General features: G+C 36.2%; 1 protein-coding gene across 1 annotated transcript in view; it reads right to left on the reverse strand.

The window, feature by feature from the left end:
* LOC149804781 (DNA polymerase epsilon subunit 2-like) overlaps positions 1-24971 on the reverse strand; it is a 104681-nt gene that overhangs the window by 55148 nt on the left and 24562 nt on the right. The window contains exons 5-9 of the mRNA XM_089944446.1: positions 23957-24050; positions 17417-17488; positions 14144-14227; positions 12860-12916; positions 10689-10810 (exon numbers count right to left, since the gene is read on the reverse strand). Coding sequence (XP_089800572.1) covers positions 10689-10810; positions 12860-12916; positions 14144-14227; positions 17417-17488; positions 23957-24050 — 429 coding nt within the window. The remainder of the gene's footprint in view (positions 1-10688; positions 10811-12859; positions 12917-14143; positions 14228-17416; positions 17489-23956; positions 24051-24971) is intronic.

A 24971-nucleotide genomic window follows, 5' to 3' on the forward strand; every position in this document is an offset into this window, starting at 1 on the left:
TCCAATCCAAAGAGAGCTACCTGTGATGTCACATTCCCTATATAGATGCGCTAGCATCGGTGCACAGTGAATCAATGCAACAAAGTTTACAAACAAGAAGGAAACTAAGAAGACAATTAATTAGGGTGCACCGGCTGTGGAGATGATAAGTGATGGCACAGCAGCAGCTACCAAAGTCAACACAGTCTTACTTCCAGAAGAGACCGATTTTAATTGGGATTTAGTGGATTTTCTCTCTTCTTTGCAAGAATTTGTTCTGCCTTCTCCTTCCTTACCACACGTTGAGGATTTTAAACAGAAACAGAAAGAAGAATTGGAGAAATTTGTACAGCAGCAGAAAGAAGGAGAACAAGCTTTTCTCCTTCAAAAGCAACAGCGAGAAGAGGCAAGAAGAAGGAAACGACAGAAAAAAGAAGAGAAACAACGTCTAGGAGAGGAGGACAGTGAAGGTCAAATAGTGATGGTACTCTTAGATATTTTGGCAGAGTTAAGGAGTCTGAAACAAATGTATCAGACTTCTTTAATATGACCCAAGAGAAAAAGACCTTCCCAAGCCAAACAGCCCAACCCTGTTACTACATCTGAGATACCAACCCTAGTGAGTTCTATCAAATCATCATCGAGAGGAAGAAGGCCTTGGCTGTGGCAAAGGCTTAAGGCAGTTAAAGCCGATTACATCCCGTTGCTAAGTTTGGTATTTTAAAACTAACAAACACCCAACGGTCCTTTTCAGGGCCACTAACCTCTCTTTAAAAAAGATTGCATTCATTTTGCCAAAATCAATTAAAACTCAAAATCCCTTTTTTGCATATGATGGACAAATCTCCTTCAATAACTCTCGCACAACGGAGTCCACAAACATAGACCGCACTATAAGCGAGGCACAAGTTATAGAGAGACCTCCAAAACTTGAAACAAAATCGCTTTGACATCGAGAAAACTGGGTAGGGGGAAGCGGCATTAGGGATCTGGGCTGTTTATTGACTGAATCCTCATTTTACAATCACATCGATAATAAATTTTAATAATGTGCTTTTTCTAATGAAGTTGTTCGTTATTCTGTTTAAAAATGTCCAACATATTAAAGACCGTTCCAACTGGTTTCAACAACCATCATGTGTACACGAAAAAATCTGTGTATTACATCACTGCCTTTTATTTTCTTGATGAGCCTGGTTCCTGTAGTGGTGTTTAATATTATGCTGCCAAATCGGGTGTCCACAGAGCAGGGAACTAGATTAACTATTGATACACTACCAAACAAGATTTCTTTTTTTTTTTAAAACACACCACATTTATTTCGTGAGACAATCATCTATGTCGAAACTCGAATTTTTTTATTATTTAATTAGTACAATATTGATGTAGTGATTTCACTGGAAGTAAAAATGAAACTTCTTATCATCCTGGAGGATATCTCTAAGTGCCCGTTCAAGAATTCTCTGAAACTCGCTTGCCCACAATGATCCATATCTGTGAAATCAAGCTCTTGATTTTTTTACTAAGTATTCATTTCGCTTGGCTGCCTTGTTATCTTTGATCACAGTTATGAAAGAGTCAGTTAATTTAAGGTAGTTTATATTACATACACAGTAACATTTATAAACATTCGATTGATCAAATGAAGTGTGTTCACCTGACATATATGACCAGGACTGCTCGATTTTAAGTTGGTAGAATTTTTGTGCCTTCTAACTTTTCTTTTTTTTTCATCTTCTTTATTTGATTCAAGACATAATTAACATGGTAATACAGAGGAGGCCAGCTTTTAATTCAGTGCAGCAATACAACAAATACTTCCGGAAGTCAGTTATCAAAATACGGTCGGCACTTAACTATGTTCTCAGAGAAAGGCTTGTCGACAGTAAATTGACGCATTTTACGTTTAATTACAAGAGGACACATTGCAATTATAACAATTACACTTAAAAGGAAGTAAAAGATAGAACAAGAACATAAATTTTAATTGATAAAAAAATTATTTAATCTGTATTTATTTATTAAAGTACTGCCTCCACTCGGCGTAAGTGACATTTTCTTTGATTTAAATTTCCTTACATATCGTTGATTGCAGTGTACTAGAAAAATGTAAAAAATTGTATGACCTATTTTTAAATTTGATTTTTTCAAAGTGTTGATTAAAATTGCCAGGTCCTATCTACTGTTTTCGACGATAAAACAAATGATAGATCAAAGTTTCCATTACCAATTTTGATCGCAATTATCTTCAAGTTCAACAAATAGGGATAAATTTTTATGGTATTTTCTGGTTTTAAAAAATTGAAGCCATGCCTGACCCCATGTTATAAGCGGATTCGCAAGTTATCAGGGCGTGAGCTATCGAGGGAATGGTGTATGTGTGTAAATGCTTTAGTGTAGGTCCTTATTCTAAAAATCAAAACCAAGAGACATTTGCTGTCTGGTCTATTCTGGTAAAAATTTTACAATCCAATTCACAACACATTAAAAAGTTCATAGACTTCTTTGTCTTTTTGTTCACTCTCGCTGTTTTTTGAATTTCTTCACTTTCACAGGTTTTTCCTCCTCTTCTTCCTCATGTTCTCCTCATCTTCTTTTCTTCTATTTTCTCTTTCTGAAATGTGTCTGGGTTCTACCATTTGGGAGGGTACATTTTTTTTCCTGTTCTGAAGCCCTCTCATCCTCTTTCTCCTGTTGTTTCTTAGGGCAGACTGAAGACCAATGTTCTTTCTCTTGACAATGTTAACATGATGACTTTTCTCTTGCTTTTTTGACGGTCTGGACACTCTGTAGCCCAATGCCCTTTCTTCTTACAGATATAGCAAGTATCTGGACTTTTATCTCAAAAGGAGGGGAAGTAGTCCTTCAACTTGACTGAAGAAAACTTTTATATGACACCTTGCAAAGCGCTGATCAGATGTTCAATCTGTGTGGGCTCTTCCATCGTTCTGATCGGTTTGAAAGTAAAATAAATACTGGGAAGACACTAGCCATTTATATAGGGAAGACACTAGTCTGACATGGATATAGGGGACCATGGCACTCAAAATGTAGTCATTTGACTTTTTGCAGTCAAGATGAAATTATAGCATCATTTTGTGGGAAAGGAGAAGAAAGTAAGAGGCAGAAACGTGATTTATTGCCTCGCATAGTAGCTGAAGTCTTGGCTCAAATTCATGCCAGCGATTTCGAAGATTTTGAGTCTGAATCCAAGCCCAGAGAGCCTACACCCAACCAAAGTCCACCATCACCACCACCAGTAAACCCTGAAAAGTACTACCACATTTGAGAGATGGAAAAGTGGTCCTCTAGAAAATTTAAAAACCACGGCCTACACAGTGAAGTTTAAATATTTCAAGTCCGAAAAACAGCTGGCAAGTTTCACACTGCTCATGACCCATGTTTCTCTTCCCCATGGGACAGGACTCAAAATGTGTTATTGGTAAATGAACTTCTTAGCATCAAGCCTAGCCTCATTCAAATTAACAACATTCATGACCAGATGTGTTTAGCCAATGCCATTATGGTGGGACGAACGTATGGGTGGCAAGAAACTGCTATAAATACCCTGGATGGTGCCAAGTCATGCATTCCTGCTTCCCTGATGCCACAACAAGGACAAGGCAGAAAGAGATGACAAAGACACCATTGTAGAGGACTTCTCACCCCCAGAGCTAGAAAGACTAAGAAAAGAACTGTCTGAGACTTACATGTTTTTCATTATTAAAAATAATCACAGAGAAAGAAAGATAGAAAATGATGCACCGAGAGCCTTGTGCCTGTTCCAAGTAGGAACTGGATCTATTTGCCATGCCACCCACCATGATGACGATGCAAGAATCCCAATGGGTCGAATTTCATCCCATCTCCTCTTTGACGTCCTCAGTTCCCATTGAGTATGAAATTAAAGAACAACCCAAAGATTACATCAATCTGAACAGCAATTACTTGTATCTAAAAGTCAAAGTGAACGAAATGGATGGTACCGATCTAGATGCCAATAGTAGCTCCCGTCAACTAATTCATGCATTCCTTGTTCAGCGAGGTAGATTTGTACTTGAATAACAAACTAGTCAGTAGCAGCATGGATACTTACCCTTATTGAGCATATATGGAAAATCCCTTGACGTACAGAAAAGAAGCCAAAAACACCCATCTGGATGCTTGCATGGTATGGAAACCTGACACAGCGGGCAAGTTCGATGAGGTGGCTGATAAAGATTGCACCAATAAGGGATTTGACGCATGTCAAAAGAAAATTGCTGGAAGCTGAAGTTTAGAATTGATGGTCCATTTGCATTTGGACATGTGGTTAAAAGATAAGTATTTACTGACCGGTGAGGGTGTTTGCCTAAGACTCAATCACATCAGTACCGCTTTCCATTTGATGGCTGGTGCTGCTTATTACTAAACTACTATCGAGGAAACCAGACTCTATGTGCAACGCGTGGAAGTGTTACCTAAAGTGGGAAACGACATCACACTCTAAGCAGAATGACCGCCAAGAATCTGATATGACACGTGGAAGTGAAAACCATCACCATTGCCAATGGACTCTGATCCAAGATCGAAGATCATCTGTTCCAAGGACAGTTACCCAAGCAATTAATTGTTGGTATCATTAACAATTCAACCTTCAATGGAGCCCACATTCAAAATCCTTTCGAGCTTCAGCACTATGTGTCCAAGATTGAAGTCAGTCACGATGGCAAGACCGTGTGTACCAAACCCTTCGAACCTGACTTTAGTGTCCAGATGAATTACTTGAGGTTATACTTATCCCTGTAGAAAGCCACCGGAAAATTAGGAACCAACAACAGCCACTGCATTACATATGTAGATTATGCAGGAGGCTATGCATTGTGAGCTTTTGATTTCACTCCAGACCAAGGCAGTGATGAGGGACATTTCCACCCTAAAAAATCCGGCCAGATTCGTGTGGAACTTCAGTTTGCTAAACCCCTATCCAAGATGGTGAATGTCATCCTGCATGCCAAATTTGATAATACAATAGAAATCAACAGTTTGAGAGAAGTCATTCTAGAGAATTAGAAGCAATAGAAGACTGTAATCCTTCTTGGAATAGTGGAGAATCTTTGGAAATAGAATGGGAGTATATTGTGGAAGCAGAACTCCAAGGCAAAGACGAAGACCAGATGGCCACAACAAGAACATTTAGTTTCCTGTTTTGCCAAATACCTGGCAGAAAAAATTATGGAATTGATCAAGAAGATTGCTATGGATGTTAAAATGATCATCCCAGTCAAATTCAACACGATAAATGTCGGATGCCCAGTCAAGAAGAAAAATTGGACGAGTATATGGACAAAGCTTGGAGTCTCATCTCAGAAGAAGCAATGTTGTGTCAGTGGTATAAAGACTTGTGTGATTATTCCTCTCCTCCATTGACTGCTCTAGATATCCATCACAACGATGCTCCCTTGGCTCAGGGTGCGGAGACGAAGCGAAAAAATGATTACTTGTCAGACATTTTCAAGCACAAAGTCAGGATTGAATTGATTACTTATCATTACCTGGGAAAAAAACAAGAAAAAACAACAAAACAAAACAAAAAATGGATACCTGGGAGCTTTATTACCTTTTGAACCACAGTTCGTACACTGCTTCTTGGAATCCTGTCGTGTGTGCTAAAGATGATCTGCATCATTGCAACTCTCAAGACCATCAAGCTTATGTCATCAAGATGAATGACAGTCATCTCCCAGGAACCCACTGGGTAGCCATCTACTTTCCCCATAATGGTTGTGTGGAGTATTTCGATTTGTATGGATTACCACCATTGGAAGACAACATGACTTTACGGAAGAAATGCCCAGATTACAGGATTCAATAATGTGAAATTATAAGGCACATATTACATGACATGTGGACAATATTGTACTTTCTTCATCAATGCAGTCTTGGATATTCCTTAGAAAATTTAGTGACTTATTTGTATTGTCACTCTTCTAGAAACGATGACAAAGTAGATCCATGGTTTTGTGACCAGCATGGTTATCTTTTGTCATATCTAGGAAACGTAGTGTACATCAATGGCCCAATGACTTCCATCACTGGAAGTCTAACTTGACTTCACAACATTGTCAACCTTGTCAAAATTTGTTATATGAAAAATTGTTTGTCTGTTTGTTTGAAGAAAAAAAATGTTTTATTGTTAATTATTGGTAGTTTGTTGTTTGAATAAAAAATGTTGTGTTTTGAAAAAATTGTGACAATCATTTGTTTTCAATTTTTATCATTGTACGTGCTCCTTGACTTCTCTCTATCCCTCTCCCTAAAATCAACAATCAGTGTTCTGACCTAACAAATAATCATAGGGATGTTTTCTATTACATCTGCGTTTGAACCATATAAAGCAAGGCACTCTCCAGTCGGACCATCCATTGTTGACTCATCCTCCTATGAAGATGTGCTCAAGAGTAGCCAAGCTGAACGAAGTTTACATGAATTTTCATCATGTCAGGTAAAGTCTGATACCCAAACCTGAAGAGATAGAGAATGTCAGAATGTCGAAAGTGACTGAAGACATGACAGAAGAATTCTTCAAAGAGGAAATCAAGAGAGAGCAAGAAGGGTGGACAGATAAGTACAGACTTCAGAAGCATAGAGAACAGCAACAGCAGGAGCCAGACAGAGGATTTGTTGACTGCTGTGTGGACACGAGAGTTCTCCTTCTCTTTCTGAAGAAGCAGGCCCTATCCTGTGGGAAAGTGTGCTGTCAGGCAGGGACCCAAACTTAGACAATAAAAGATTGCCATAACTCCCCATCCACTAAAAACAACCCTTTTCAGGGCTACCCCAGTACTCAACAAAAGGCATACTAGTTCAATTGCCAAAAATGTGTGTATTTGTGTTTGTCTGTACATAAAAAAAATAAAAGTGTGTCTATAGGCACTTCGTTTCCCTAGCTTGTCAAATTGTATGTGTTTGTGTTTGTAGTTAGTGATTGTAAGTAAAAAAGTGAGTGTTTCTTGTAGGTCTGCACATTCCATGTTTACTGGGTGATGATACGAGTCTTGTGAATTTTGGTGTCAGGGGATGTTTTCCTTCATGTCCGTGCTTCACACGTATAAAGGGAAGCGTTTGTCAGTCTAGCTACCCATTGTCAACGAGACAGCATGAGTAACAGAACTGCTAAACTGCTTGAACTACAAATGCACCTTGAGTATGCCAGATGTTTATTGGACTAGCTGGCTACGGAGGCCAAAGCAGAAAGTGCAAGGATAGAGGAGGAAGAGGAAAAAAAGAAAAAAGAAGAGGAAAAGAAGAGAGGGATCCTGCCTCACCTCATGCTGAAACCTCTGTGTGAGGTTAAGCCTGAGGTGAGGGCACCTCCACAGCCAGTACCAGCACCACAGACTCTGCCACCAGAACAAAGACCAGTGGTTTGCCAGACTGAAAACTGGGACAAGGAAATAAGGAGGCCACAGCATCCACACATGTGGCATAGAAGAAGACAGAGGAAAGTCTTTACTATCCCTAACAGTGAAGACTGGGACAGTGAAAGCAATCAACCCATCCCCTTCTGTGTTACCAGCCACACGCATCAGCTGGGAGCAGGATTGGAGCCAGAGATGTGTCTGTGCTGCCATTAGGTGTATTTCAAGTTTTTTTTTTTTTTTAAAAGCCCTTCTCAGGGCTAACCAAATCTCTAGAAAAGAGACTATTCAAGTTGCAGTTGGTGTGAGTGTGGAGTAGTGTGATTATAAAGGCTCCTTTACTGATGTGATAGTGTGTGTTTTTGTTTGTGTTTGCGTACGTTGTGTGGATAGTAGATTTGGGGTTTGTATGCGTCCACGAATGTTTGTGTGGATTGTAGATATTGGGGTTTTATCATGTTTGTATGCGAGCGCATACATTTGTGTGGATAGTAGATATTGGGCTTTTTAATAGTAGATACTGGGTGTTTTAACCTTCCCTTCTGCGTAGATAGCAGATAATATGTGAAATGAGTGTAAGGGATATTTTTCTTCACGTCCGAAATTGACACACATAAAGTCAAGAGCTCAACATATTTGTGCCATTCAACATTGAATAATCTAAGATGGCAAGTAATCACATGGACATATTAAAGACACTGCAAGAAGCAGTAGACGATTTGGGTATGGTGGAGGAGATGCTTGTCAAACTAAATAAGTATTACTATTCGTTTAGCCCACATAGAGTGAAAATGAAAATCAATAATGTGAGAAAGACAAAAGGAAAGACTAAGGGAGCTGACAAAACAAGAAAAGGAGGAGGACGATGAAGAGGACAAAAAGAGAATGAGAGCCTGGAACGAAAAAATAGAAAAAGAAGAGAACGAGAAGAGGAAAAAAGAGGAGGAGAAGGAGAAAGAGGAGAAGAAAAAGAAAAAGAATGTAGGACAGAAAATAAGATGTTGGTGAAGGAAAACAAGAAATTAGAAGAAAAAGAACAAGAAAACCAAAGGCCCTTTTCATGACCACTATGTTGCCTTGAAAAGATTTGCTTTCGTGCCTAAAACAAATTTTTATTTAGTGTTATTCATGTGTTCTACATGTGTTTACCTAAGATAGCACATATTCAGGTCAGCCACTTGCTACATTGTTGCCAATAGTCAGTATCATGATGTCACCCCACCTGCTCCATTCCTATTGTCTCTATACAGTTCCAATACTTTTTGTCCCTCTACAGATAAATTTCAGTGCATTTTATATCAAGTTTGCGGCTTTCTTTCATATGGCCTCTGAATTTTTCCACCCCAAACCAATGGTTGTATATACAAGTTTAAACTGCCAACAATGTCACCAATAAAAAAAAAATCGCCGGATGGTATATTTGGCCGCCAATAAGGAAAACAAATCCAAGTTTGCGACATTGGCGAAGCCCTACGCGATCCCAGAAAAAACATTATATAAATTATTTTTCTTACTTTTAAGAAGAAAAAACTACTTTATCATATACAAGCAAAATACACTTAAAATTTCAGAAGCCACACCACCATCATTTTGTAATCTTCATCCGCAATCTCTTCCCCAAAATGACAATAAACATTTTACTTTTTTTCTTTGTACTTTTAAGAAAGATTTTTTTTTGTGTACGAGAAAAATGCAAGTATATGACATTTTGGGTCCCACACCATGGCCATGTTACATAAGAATTTGTATTATAACAAAGCGTGCTATAGTGGGGTCACACTGTAATACTTAACAGCTATTGTTATGTTGTAATTTCTTTTCTGGGTGCTAGTCCTCAGTCCAAGGTGACAATTCAATCCACAAATTAGTAAGGACTTAAACAAAAACAAGTCACAGCCAGATTTAGTTGTAGTACTCATTCTTGAGTGACCAACTTTTGTGATGAGGTTGTAGTACTCATCAAGATGTATAACCTCACAATATTTAATGATTTTAGGTATATCAGTATGTATACAGGGTACAAAATACCTAAGCTAAATACAAAAACTTTATGCAAAATGTACCAATAATGTATAAGGTACATGTATATACAAAATTAGCCCCCTCAGCCCTCTCCAGGGGTAGGTGCTATGAAACCTACTCAAACTGCTGCCTATGGTGTAGGAAGAACAAATGGCTGAAAGGCAGTTAAGGTGTAGGTATGTATATGCTTTTATATGTGCAGGCACCAATGCTGAGGGTAATATAGTAGCTCACATGAACTTTGTAGAGGCAAATTAAAACTGACAAACTAACAAACTGACTGGTCTCTATTTCCAGTCCTCCATACAAATGTAAACTAAAATATGACTAGCTCAAGAACATGTCAGAGGACTACAGTGACCATAAGCCCACTTAAACAGTAATGACAACCAATGCTCTGGCCATGAGCCCACTTAAATAGTAATGACAACCAATGCTCTGGCCATGAGCCCACCGAATATAGTCACAACAACCAATGCTCTTTCCAACAGCCCACTTAAATAGCAATGACAACCAATTCTCGGGCCTTAAGCCCACTTAAATAGTAATGACAACCAATTCTATGGCCATAAGCCCACCTAAAATAGTCACGACAACCAATGCTCTTTCCATGAGCCCACTTAAATGATAATGACAATTAATGCTCTTTCCATGAGCTCTTTTAAATAGTAATGAAAAGCAATGATCTTTCCATGAGCCCTTTTAAATAGTAATGAAAAGCAATGATCTTTCCATGAGCCCTTTTAAATAGTAATGAAAAGCAATGATCTTTTCATGAGTCCTTTTAAATAGTAATGAAAAGCAATGATCTTTCCATGAGCCCTTTGAAATAGTAATGAAAAGCAATGATCTTTCCATGAGCCCTTTTAAATAGTAATGAAAAGCAATGATCTGGCTATAAGCCTGCTCAATTAGTAATAGCAAGCAATAATCTGTCCACCATTTAAAATAGTAATGACAAATGATGCTCTGGCCAAGAGGCCATTTGAATAGTAACAACAAGCAATGATTAGTCCATGAACCCTCTTGAACTGTAATGACAAGCAACGCTCTGGCAATCATTCCACTTGAATAATAATGATAAGCAATGTGCTGACCAAAAGACTACCTGAAATGTAATCTAGTAAAGATTCAACTTTAAAAGCAATGACAAGTAATGTTCAGCCATGAACCCACTTTAACAGTAATGACAAGCAATGCACAGTAGTAATAACAAGTAATGCCTCTAGTTGTGAACCCACTTGAATTGTAATGACAAGCAACCTGGATGGATTAGGTGTGTCTTACCTTGTACTAATAGCAGGTTCTGGAGGAGGAAACCCAAAAGCACTGACATGGAAAATGTCGTCCTCATAATACCCTTCTGCCAACACAAAGCAGTTCTCTGTAAACAATCCTGTGTGAAATTTCTGCATTTGTCAGGTAAATAATGGAAATGTAATGATATGAACACAAATCTTTGACTTGAGCTAACGCAAAACACAGAGATGCATATTAAAGGGGCACAGAGAATTAAAATCAATTTGCATAAAATCATGTGCATTATGCAACCAATTATAAACTTATGTCCTTCCATGCCTTTTTCCAGATGTGCATCAGAAATATCAGAAAACCTTGTCTGTGAGGATAATATAACTTTTAAATGACAGTCCTTCACTACAATCATTCAGAATAGAATCATATGACCCCTTGAAATATAGTGAAAAAATATGCCCACTTATCCCATGTCTTACATAGTTTAATTGCAAATTAGCTCCTAAAGTATCATTATGTTAATGCCTTTTTCACAAGGGAACTGTTTTCCTATAGGGTTGTTTGGTAATGGATCAATGGCTCAGACACTTTATTCCACCAAACAAGACTGACGGATGATAGTTCTCAAGGCAGTAATTGATTTTGTGCATCACAAAATATCATACGATGCCATATAGCATCAGCGTATGGCAATACAGCCTGCTGGAGCAGTAATAATTCTTGTAGTCAAGTACAGCATCCAATAATCAAGGGAAAATGCAATACTGTCGATCCCTTTAATCTGCCAAAAATTTATCATGTGATGTACCATACTGAGATAGAGAGATGCTGCAATGATTTTATCTGAAGAGGGAATCTCCCTCCTTATCATCAACACTTAAATATATATATATATCTCTTTTTCCTGCTCTCTAAAGAAATCGAAATCATCTTAAAATTCCCTAATTGTATAAGCATTAATCTGAGCTTAATCTGTTCCTTATTTGTGTATGTGTTCTGTGCTGAGACACCCCTTTCACAGTCTGCCATCTGAAGGGGCATATGCATAGCCAGCTTAGACAGTTTCAACAAGGTGGGAAACTGTTCTTTATGATTCTTTTGTAAAATTTTCCACAGTTCACAAGTATTGTCTCATGGACATTTCCAAAATGCATGTGATCTGGTCATTTGGTATGTTATGTAAGAGACGAAATCCTAAAATTAAAACAATAATTTCTAACATGAAAGGGTCATTTTTGACACAACCTGTTCAAATTTTACAAAACATACCCTCATCAAGCTACTGTTTTACAATCATTTGAACTGTAACAGACACAATATCTTAAACTTTGCATAAAATTTTGGTTTCATCTTTAGTGGTTCATCTGATCCAGCATCTGACATTGTTTTAGAATGATTGTTCTCCATTTGGCAAGACACTCCACTTCATCCTACATTTCTTCACTGCAATTCACTTTTCAAATTTGCACCAAAACTGGCCAGAAGTTGAAAAAAAAATCAGTAACTTTCCACACAGCCATGCATGACTATAATCTCATCTTCCAGAAAGGTAGTAAAGTTCAAGCAGGCAGAAATATAAGAAAAGGACATAAACTGCAGAACTCCTTGAGTACAAACATTTGTTATAAATAATTAGTAGAAATTTGCAAGACTCCTTTTGTATTAACCTACATTTGAATATGTTGAATGGACCAAGACAGAGGTAAGTATCCTTGCTTATAAATTGTTTTTTGATCCATATTTATTCAGTTTATCTTAACAGTTAAATATAAATTTTATATTGTACAGAGTGCATTGTTTTGCATGACATTCATCTAATTTGTGAGGGTTCTCAGACATCACTGCTTTCCAAGTGTGCAAATTTGCAAACTTATGCATGATCTGCATAATCACGTGCCCTGGCATCATCTCGGGAAGTGTTTTTGTCAAGTAAAATACAGGGATCATATCTGGCTCAAACTCCTCCAGCAACAAACCAGCTATGACTGTGCTATGATCAACTAGTGAGTACATGTATAATCTAGGAGCTTTTCAAACATGAGAAAACAAAGTACTCAAACAGCACATGTCCTTCCAATGTTTAAGTACAGCTGATGTCACAAAATTACATGTGGTATTCTGATGTTTAAATACAGCTGATATCACAAAAGTACATGTTTCAAATTATTTAAAACTGGCCAATTATATATGAATAAAAAGGATACAGCTTTTGTGAGGTTAATTTGAACTGATCCAGTCAGGTCTTCTAGGTACCACTTACCCTGAAAATAAAATTACTTTGGCTTGGTTTTGGTGTTTTATGACAGAGCAACACTTGGAAGGCTATTATAAGCTGCCAAGGCAAATAAAGTGCTTACCCTAAACACACTAAGGTAGCCAATTCAGGCCGATATGATGGTGGAGACTGAATCCTTCTGACCTTGAGTCCAAGGTCTTAACCACTGAATTTAGAATTTCACTGAGTAGGCACCAATCATACAAATTCTTTACTTTTCTCGCTTATTTTTTCTTCAGCAATAAAAAAGTATCCTATATTCTATTAAATCCTTGATCTGTCTCAATTAGAAGCATTAATGCTGTGACATTATTAAAGTAATCTTATCTGAATATGAAATCAAACTGTCACATGAGAACTGATCCGAGACAATAAAACATGGCCAATACAAGAAAAATAAGGATCACAAATCTGCAAGATATTTAAGTTACATGTATGAGAAACACCAAGGATCAGTAGCCACTTGTAAATCAATACTTGTTACAGTATGTTTTCTCCTGGCACCAAGTATCATGCAAACATTTTTATAGTTACTAATTTCCAAGAAATTTTAAAACAAATAATTAGTTTTTGTCACTCTCAATCTATCACAATTTCACATCAATTCCTTTTTATGTAAATACTATATTCAACAAAGTCCTCAAAAATATTTAGTCAGTTCTGTTGCATTTTAGATTTTGCAATATTCTGAATTCATGAAACAATTTATAATATATCAGAAGGAAAAGCCTTGGCTTATTTCAACTGCAAAGTTGTACAAAGACTCTGAATATTAAACTGTAAAAAAAATTAATGATAATACAGCTGTCATATTTATATATCTCCTGTATACTGAAGTAATTGAAACCTTCCACTAACTAAAAAAAAAACTGTGAATAAATAATAAATCATCAATCAATTTGAGTATATAATGTACGATGTCTGATGTCTGGTACCAGTGGTACCACACAGTATTTCTAGTCCTGTAGTGTCACCAAATGCAAGGATACATTATCATTGTATTTTCCTTTGTGTGTTCTGGTTGTCTCCCCACTAAGGCTCACATAACAAATTCAGTTCTGTTTTATAATTTTCAAACAATGATGAAAATAAAGTTTCATGTTAATATGGCCATCCCGTGTAAGTAAAACATGTTTAACTTATTATGTTGATATTCAGTCCAAGAAGCCCAGTTTAAATATTTCTCATAGCCAATGATCCAATGTATACATACCTCTTTAAGCTGGGTGAGCATTCCCAACACGATTACTTCCCCTTGTTTGACTGTACTCCCCAGAAGATACTCAATTGGCTTCAGCTATAGTAGACAGAAAGAATAAATGGAATGAATTTGCAATGAGCTAAACCTTCCATGTCTGAATCTTGCAAAGGAGTCCAACAATAACCCATGGCATACATGCCAACCTTTTAGAAAGAAAAAAATTGGAATGCATGCCTCTTTGCATGCATGTGTGTGTGTAAACCCAACTGAAATCAAAATCTGCATTTTGGAATGCTGAAAAATGTCATTTTCTGACTGCTCACCACTGCCTTTTGTGTGATATGAATTTCTTAAAGCTCAAATGTTTCCTTAAATCAAGTACTCCTCCACAGCAAAAATAGCTGTATCTCAACCTTATAAACCTTAAAAAAGCCTAACTCATTCTCTAATCAAGAACTGCTTATGATATCTGGCAATGTATTAGCATATTCACTGTGGTACTTCTTAACATGGGCCTTGACACAACAGGAAGAGTATGCACTCAATTACTTTATAGTGTCAAGTCCTAAAAACCGAGTACCTGCACTCATCTTTATATTTTAAATGAGTTCAAGTACTCTCCAACTCATATAATTACTTGGGAATGGAAAAGTACCCTTTACTTTTTGGGAGTATAGTGAATATTTTGGCACTTCTCGTCATATGCTTTCCTTTCTGTCACTTTTAATTTATAAATAAACAAGACCCTTAGACAAAACAGCAAATACAAGAATTACTTAAGTCCTTAAGATGAAAGACTGCAAGATCTACTATTCATGCTATATCCTCTCTTTAAAAACTTCAATCAATACCTTAATGCAAATTTTCTATAGCTGTGATCTTGACCACAAGGTCAAAGGTGCAAGCATGTACACCACTGAATGGATTATCTTATCTAAATAAAGATTAATTCCATGTATGAAAAAATCCATCAAGGGGTTTAAAGATCAGCAGATGAAACTACTTTTACCAAACCCTCAACACAGCAAGTCAAAGATTCAATTGTCTTAGCTTTATAATCATTTCATGCCAAGTATGATGAGAACCTATCAAGGAGTTTGGGAAACATAAGCAAATAATAAATACTTAATCAATACTCTAACACAAATTCCCTACAAGTGACCTTGACCCCAAGCTAAAAAAGGCAAGCTGGTCATCTCCATACAGGTTTTATTTTTAATATGATAAAGTAAAATCCAGTAGCCAATTTAATAGGCATCTGGGAAAATTAGTAGACAACAACTGTTTAGCTGCCACAAATAGTAACATAGTGCATATAGTGTGGACACAACGTAACATGAGCAGTTAGAATTAATGATCCAACACATGCTTCAATTATATTCAATCAATTTACTTGAACTGATTTTTAATACCATTTTTGTTTTTGCAATGGGTGTTGTCACACCTGGGAAAGTACAGCATGTTTTCCATATATATTGTTAAAAATTAGGTCAATAGTTCTACTGTCTCATTACTTTCATCAACTGGAAATACATATGTGTGGTTATGGAGTCAAATGGTGAACACATTCTTAGATATACAGGTACTGATAACCAGGATAACCACTTATTTAATGTTTCTGCTTAATAAAGTTTTTTTGTTCAAAACAAAATTAAAAATCATAACATAAACAGCTGAAAATTATGACGGTAAATCATATCTGGGCCAAGAAAAAAATTCTTTCCTATTGAACTGGTTTTAAAATTTGGGTAGGCATGTCATTTTTTTTAAAAAAACACACACACACACACACATATAATTTTAATTTGATTTTTTTCATGGGGGAAAAAATGTGCTTAGGTCAGCAATCAGAAACAGCAATGGTTGGCTGACCAGAAACACATATCTTTTTATGAGGCCTTAGTGTTTAGACTGAATCCTATTTTTGGTTATTCCAGTCATATAAATCACACTTATGGTTTACACTGCATCCTATTCTTTGTTATTTCAGTCATATAAATCATACTTATGGCTTACACTGCATCCTATCCTTGGTTATTTCAATCATATAAATCATACTTATGGTTTACATTGCATCCTATATTTGGTTATTTCAGTCATATAAATCATACTTATGGTTTACACTGCATCCTATCCTTGGTTATTTCAGTCATAGAAAACATACTAATGGTTTACACTGCATCCTATCCTTGGTTATTACAGTCATATAAATCATACTTATGGTTTACACTACATCATATCCTTGGTTATTTCAGTCATATAAATCATACTTATGGTTTACACTGCATCCTATCCTTGTTTATTTGTCATAAATCATACTTATGGTTTACACTGCATCCTATCCTCGGTTATTTCAGTCATATAAATCATATTTATGGTTTAAACTGCATCCTATCCGTGGTTATTTCAGTCATGTAAATCATACTTATGGTTTACACTGCATCATATCCTTGGTTATTTCAGTCATATAAATCATACTTATGGTTTACACTGCATCCCATTCTTGGTTATTTCAGTCATATAAATCATACTTATGGTTTACACTGCATCCTATCCTTGGTTATTTCAGTCATATAAATCATACTTATGGTTTACAAATTTTATTCCATGTGGACAGAGGACTTCCACATTTTATTTTCATGTGTATAAGTTGTTTGTCATTAATAGGCTCTATGTTGCAGTCAAAGTATTTTTATACTATGTCTATTCGACTTCAAATTCAATAAGAAAAATTTATGTTCAATATACTGTTAAGTTGAATTAAGGAAATAGGTACAAGAAAACAAGTGCAGGCATTCTATGCCACAGGATACAGGCAAAGACAAAGTTGGGCTCAGGATGCCAGGTATTAATATTAAATAGTCTAAATTAAAAAATTAAGCAGATATTGAAAAAAGCATACCTTTAATATCCAGTTTGTATGAAGAAACAAAAAGAAACCACATAAAATGCAAATGTGTACAAATGTACATTAAAATGTGGAAAGAGAAACTAAGGTCTTCACAACAGAAACAGAACTAAACTAATTTATTTATAAATAAGCATCAAAAAGTCTTTTACTCATTCTAGTAAACAAGTAATTCTGATATACAAAATCCATATGTTTGTCATTGTCTACATATATTTTTACACAAAATACACCTACTTTAAAGGCAAACAGTCTTCACATATAAACAGATCATAAATTACTTATTATTAATATAAACTGTGGTTCACTTTCAATTTTTAGATGTATTAGACAAATATGAAGTACATCAGAAAGTACAAGCAGCACTAGCTTCTTACATGAAACTTCTTGCTTTCCTCAGGTACAGCTCCTATTACAGGGGAAGTGAAGAGATCATGCCGCATTGTTCTCTGAAAAATGGGACGCCACAAATGGCTGCATAAGACAGTATATATATATATATATATATATATATATACACACACACACACATAATTCTTTCAAATAGGACTGATGCTTTACTGAGAACTGAAACCATCTCTGATATTTTTTACAAAATCCTACAAATCTGCCAACCATAACAAGAGTCAACATTTTTCCACATTGAATCAATTTTCAGCAATGTGTAATGAAATATCCAACACTGTGAACAGTTCAGAAGTGTGATCTGATGCAATGAAGGCAAAATTATGTTGAACTAAACACTTTGTAATGTAAACTTTGACTTTAGTGACATCCAGTTAAGTTTCAAAACCTGCAGTTCCAAACCCCATGGAGGTAAACGACTTCTTGGTAGAGTTAATTTTTCCCACTTTAAGTAACATTCAAAATGACACATATGTATAATAAAATTACAAGAAATAATTGTTGCCTTTCCTACTCCAATGATAACTTTTACATAACAGCAACCTGGTCACAATGGCCACTCTAATGCCACTCTTGCACCAAACAAATTTCCAATGTGAAAGTCATGTATATAAGTCACCTGTTTTCTGTGGTCAACAGCCAGGAGTTTCCAATCAAATAATGGTTTCTTACTGCTTTAAGCATTCGCCATTTTTCAGCACAAGATAGGCTATACATGGCGGCCAGTATAAATCGTGAAGGAAGAACCTGGGAAAACCCCTAAAAAGAACCGCCAACCCATGAGAAGCTACTGGCAAGCTTTCTCACATAACTACATTGGCCGAATCTGAGACTCGAACCCACGCAGACAGAGGTGGATGGGGAAGGTACTTTTTACATAAAGGAATGATATATCCATTGATGTGTAAATAGTCATGCTGTCAATTTAACTTAGAAGTGTCAATATATCAAACTGAAAAGCAAGGCAGCTTTTATTATTAGAGAGAAAGGGACAGAACAATTAGTTACCTGGATGATGGGAAATGTAGTCATATTGTCACAGCAGAAAAGAGTCACTTTTGGAAACAGTTGACAGTAATTTAAAAAAAATTTTTTTTATAGTATCTGATGAAAAAGTTAATCTAGGAGAAGAGATAAAAATTCATCCCATTTTTTGGGGTCAGGTGTTAACAGGAACAGCAACATTAAAGTTATTTTCATTTCCCTATTCATCATAGGACTTTCACATAAGCTGTCCCTTTTTATCTCTGCAGGTTGAGGAACTAGCTAATTCATAAACTGTTTTGAAATGAGAATATTTCAGAGCCTAATAATGCATGCTGCCCAAACAAAGAGACAGTTCTCTGTTTCAGTTATACATAGGATGTCACTTAGTTTTGAACTAAGAGTTCAGTTATGGTGCAATAATACAAAAATAAATTTTTTCTAAAGGATATTTGAAGCATCAGTAATTATTTAAATTTTTATGATGGATTAAAGTGAGCGGGATGCCATAATCTTGCACAGAACAAAATATACATGTGTCTAACGACTTTCATGAATAATGCACTAAAATAAAATCTGGATTCTAATAACAATATCATCAACTGGCATATAATATTAATAATAATAATAATAATAATAACAACAACAACAACAATAATACTATAGTCTGACAATACAAACCCGTTTGTTTGTACCCACCTACCGATTTAAATAATGGAAACCTTTAATGTGATAAAAAGTGCAAGGAGCTTAGTCAATTCATTCACTGATTTATAGTTTCTAACCTGACTGAGCAGAGTGGCCCTAACACCGTGATCTTCTGCGCATTTCATGCTTAACGGAAGTTTTCAATGTAATAGACAGACATGCTCGGATCCATTTCCAGTTCCTGGACAAGTCCATTTTCAGCAAATGGGTGTGTCACGACTACAGATGTACATACATGAGCCATCTGCTTTCCGATGTTTACAATGTCGAATCAAGCAAAGGAAAATAATGACAACAACAAATTTGCTTTTCACGTGGATTTAACAAGCGGTTTAATTTCTATGTTCATGTGTACGAAGGGATATAATTCCAAACTCTCAATGTAATGGTTGCTGAACAGGATGAACTATGTCATTATATTGTCTGATGGAAATAAACTTGCCTATAGTGTATCCAATGTGGCGCCGTGTTAGTATGGAAAGTCTGTTAAGCATAAAAGGGTGCAAGGGATGCCAGCATTAGTGCCATTCTGGTCACAGGTTAGAAATTATAAATCAATGATTAAATTGACTTAGTTCTGTCACTTTTTATCACACTAAACGTTTACATTATTGAATTTGGTAGGGGGGTACAAACAAACGGGGATGTATAGTCAGACTTATTTAGTGCATGGCGTTTGTTCAAAAGATCAATTCTGAAAGGTGAACCTGAATATTAGGGTTACCTGTGTAGAAAGGCCAGTTCAGTCTTTTCCATTGGGTGGCAGCTTTAAGTAAAAGCTTGATTTGATCATGCAGGCATTGTGCATGAAAATCATGCGAGGATACAAGCATCTGAGGTACTCCAATATAGTTGGCCTGGTCCCTGGACCGATTCCATGGAATCTGTAGTCTGACAATACAAGCCTGTTTGTTTGTACCCTCCTAATGATTTATATAATGGAAAACTTTAATGTGATAAAAAGTGCAAGGAACTTAGTCAATTAAATCACTGATTTATAGTTTCTAACCTGACTGTCAGTACAGTGGCCCTAAAACCTTCATCTTATGCCCATTTCATGCTTAACGGAAGTTTTCAGTGTAATAGACATGCTCGGATCCGTTTCCAGTTTCTGGACAAGTCCATTTTCAGCAAAGGGGTGTATCGCGACTACATATTTACATACATAAGCTGTCTGCTTCCTATATTTACAATGTTGAATCAAGCAAACGAAAATGACAACTTCAAATTTGCTTTTCATGTGGATTTAACAAGCGGTTTAATTTCTATGTTCATTATCTACAAAGGATATAATTCCAAACTCTCAGCGTTATGTAATTTACGGAATTATCCGGCAGTTGACGAACAGGATGAACTACGTCATTATGTTGTCTGATGTAAATAAACTAGCCTATAGTGTATGCAATATGGTGCCGTGTTAGTATGGAAAGTCCGTTAAGCATGAAAGGGTGCAGGGGATGCCAGCATTAGCGCTATTCTGGTCACAGTCAGGTTAGAAATTATGAATCAATGATTCAATTGACTTGGTTCTGCACACTTTTTATCACATTAAATGTTCTCGTTTTTAAATCGGTAGGGGGTACAAACAAACGGGGATGTAGAGTCAGACTATAATATGAAAATCTGGACCTAACCTGGACAAGTCAATATCTGGATTGGACCAAAGCGATTGTATTTTCCTATTTATTTTGCTATTATCCCACAAATCTGTAATTTAAGGAAAAGAGATAACATGTTCACTAAATAACATAAGTCATTCATTGAAAAAACCTATATGACTATCTACTTTGGAGAAGCAGCTACAAGATTTTCAAGATGGATTTTAGATTAGTTAATCATTAAGGCCAGATTAGATATCATAAGAAGACTTTTAGTGAAAAAAATCCAATGTCATTACAGCCATCCGTTTAGAAGTAGTCATAAAATGAACTTCATGGTGGCCACAATGCTAGTCAAATTTCATGTCAGATCAGCAGCATTTTCATTTAAGACCAATCAGACATAAGTCATCTGTGAAAACCCCATGGAGCTATGGCCTTCTTTTTTAAAGCGACGATAGCAGCATAATGCACATCAGATCAGTATAATTTTCTTTTAAGACCAATCAGACATGATGAGAAGACCTTTGCTGAAAACCCTATGGAGCTATGGCCTTCTTTTTTAAAGCGACGATAGCAGCATAATGCACATCAGATCAGTATAATTTTCTTTTAAGACCAATCAGACATGATGAGAAGACCTTTGCTGAAAACCCTATGGAGCTATGGCCTTCTTTTTTAAAGCGACGATAGCAGCATAATGCACATCAGATCAGTATAATTTTCTTTTAAGACCAATCAGACATGATGAGAAGACCTTTGCTGAAAACCCTATGGAGCTATGGCCTTCAGTTGCAAAGAAGTGATGATAAAGTTTGGTAGGAGATCGGATCAGTACCATTTTCATTCACCAACTACCAGGCAGTGTTTTAGTAAGAATCTTAAATCAACGTGACAGCTTGTCCTGGATAAGTGGGATAAAAAAGATGCCATTATGTGGTGGCTAAATTGGGTGCATGACAGTATGTCCAGTTGGCCTGATCTTCATTTAGAATCAACTAGACATCACAAGTCTTTAATGAAAATCCCACATCAAGATAACGATTCATTCAGGAGAAGTGAGGATAACAAGATTTTCAAGCTAACTGCTATAGTGGCCATATTGGATATCTGAGGGGTGACATTTTCATTTAGGACAAACTAGAGATTCTTTTCATTAAAACCCTCTGCTGATATGACCATTCAGGAGGACTAGCAATCGCAATACTTTAAAGATGGCTTCTGCAATGGCCATATTGGATGTTTATGGGGCACCATTTTTATCCAGGACCTACTAGAGATATGCCTTTAAGTGAAATCTCCATGTTGACATGAGTAGTTGCAATATGATTTTCAAGATGACCCTCATAGCGGCAATACTGATAATGTTCAGTTTCATTTAGGAAGGCATAATACATCATCTTTAGTGAAAACCCTATATCAATATGACCATCTAATCAGGAGAAAAGTCAATAAGATTTTCAAGCTGGCCATCATGTCACATCAAATCAGCATCTTTTTCACCAAGGACCAACTAGAGATCATAAGAATTGTTTTAACTGAAAACCCCATGCTGATATGACCATCCATTCAGAAGCAGCCACAATAAGAATATTTCAAGATGGCTGCCATGGTGCCCAAATTGGCACCATTTTCATTTAGGTCTATCAAGGCATCATGGGTATTTTAAGCAAAAACCCTTATCAATATAACATCTATTCAGTATTAGTAGTAAAACAAGATTTCAAAGATGGCTGCCATACTGGATTTACATGGGTCACCATTTTCCTATACAACCAACTAAACCTTGGGATGAATGTTTTTGCAAAGTTTCATGGCAATTCTTAATTTATTTTGGAGGAACAGCATTAACAAACTTGTGCTGATGAACACCAGCCTGGTGGATTACAAATACTGGATGAAGGCCACTTCATAAGCTACTCTGGTATATGACCAGTAGAGTCAAAACAGAAACTTTCAAGTGCACCCACTGACCTTGCATGTAAATATGGCATCTACATAGAGACTGGCAAAAGTTTGGTTGTTTGAATGCCGAAAACAGAAATATGATGTCCACATAAAGACTGGAAATGTTCCAGTTGTTTGCAAAAAGCAGAAATATGTCTTCATGCACGTTGGCATAGTTTCAAAACGTTGGTTTGATTTGCAATTTGCAAGATGCCCCTTCTGGTGGTTTGAATATTTAAGACAGAAATATGGTGTCCACAAACAGGCTGTCACAGTTATGGTTATTTGAATGTTAAAAAAAGAGACCAAAATATGGCATCCACATGCAGATGGCACATTTTAAAGACTGACTTTCTCCTGCAAAAATCTTTACGGCCAAAGAAAATAGGAAGTGTGTACCAAGCCTTCACTTGGCCAAATTATCAAAAAGGAAATTTCAAAATTCAGGTAAACATGAGACACAGACATTTTTTGGGTGCCATCTTCCTTCATCATCAAAATGCCAACCAAGAATAAACTGTTGAAATGTGCCGTCATGTTGTAATATTGCATCAGAACAAGTGGGGTGTTCAACTTTGATGCCATATTACATTTCTCTGGGTATTCTCTTCTGATGTGAAAGAGACCAAATTTAACAGGCAATTTTTTTAATAATTAAAAAAAATTCTAAACACTTTTAAATGGAAATAATTCACTATAAATGCCTGTTCCCATTACAAACTTTTCATGCTAATTTGTGGTCCCTAAAACCCAATTCATATCTAGCTCACATTCACTGGCCCAAAGCTAACCTACCACCTTAAATTGGGTAAGCATTGGCAATATCATTACTTCCGCCTGCCATGCTGTGCTCCATGGGCCATTTAATGTCATACAGAAGTGAAAAAGTTTAGATCTGCATTAAAGGTCAACAATGGTGCTCTTTCTTATCAGGGCACTTTGAACAGGGTTAGGTCATTGATGTTCTTCAAATTGTAAGGCACTATACTAGTATCTTCAGACAAACAGCAATGTTGCAAAATAAAAATAGGAGTCAATTACAACAGTCTGATGTTCATAGACTTACCTAAACTGCATCAAGGATATTAGAATATGCCATTTATGAAATGTCCAGATACTGAGAAAGCATGCTGCCAGGTGTCTGGCAGTGTAGGTTATGCTGCTAAAAAAAGCTTTGGATAATACAATGTATTTTCCTAAGCTCATATGTCGCATACAAATTGATAGGCTTTGCAAGTCCACAAGTGTCAAACTAATTTGACTAAACCCATATACCTGATGCAGAACATTATATCTGTCTCTAAAGAGCCGAGCCTTGTCTGCAGCCTCCCCATGTAGTGAAGGTTCTGGCACAGCCAATGTACTGCTCCTGCAGGAATTAAAGACATAGCTATCATAGGTGTTAATTGATTAATTATTACTGGGTCATACATGTGATGGAACAACTGATATTAAGTAAGGGAAATATTTAAGGTTAATGTTTGGAATCTTTCCCTTAATTTGGTATTAAGTGTTCAACCTGTGGATTGATACTGAGGAATGCATCAAATTATATTATGTGAATCAGTGTATACTGTGAACCCAATTAAATTTGCAGGTACCCAGTTTTATGGCTTTGTTAAAAAATTTTGTGGGTATTTAATTTTATGGATATGACATAAACATTTTAGGTCAGCAGCAAAGCAGCATTATCCTCTAACTGTTCTCAGTTATCACCACTCCCATCAGTTATAATTAGCATGGGTGAAAGGATTACAATATGGAAAAGTAGGTCCCCTTGTGTGTCCAGGTCAAAGCCCTGATAGGGGGTCTGGGGCAGCAAAGTCACCCTAAGCCTAAGAGAGTCATTTTAATACTATATTTTTGCTCGAAAATTGTAAGTGAACAATTCAAATTTTGTTTCTTTAGTATGATGCATACATCCATTGAATCATTAATACATACATTTTTCATTGCAAATTTTGAAATAAAAGCAATTCCTTTATCATAACACAATTTGTCAGATGATGAACTAAATAATTGCTGCTAATAAAAAACACTAACATTATGCATAAAAAAGGAAACAATTTCCCACAACGGATAACTCAAAAAATACTATTAGATATTCTGAACTTTTGTAAAGTAAATTAAACATTGACAAAATTACGGTGCTTGGTGTTTTATTTGTATTCAGTACAAATCTGTTGGGATCAAAATGGTTCTTTCTTTTCTAAATGACTGTGCATACAGAGTGTTCTCACAATGAAAGTCAGTCAGCATACATACATTTTATAAAGTTGCTGAAATAGAT

Source organism: Sinohyriopsis cumingii, chromosome 2 (genome assembly GCF_028554795.1).
Source record: "Sinohyriopsis cumingii isolate HCF-2022 chromosome 2, ASM2855479v2, whole genome shotgun sequence".
NCBI classification, from domain to species: Eukaryota; Metazoa; Mollusca; class Bivalvia; order Unionida; family Unionidae; genus Sinohyriopsis; species Sinohyriopsis cumingii.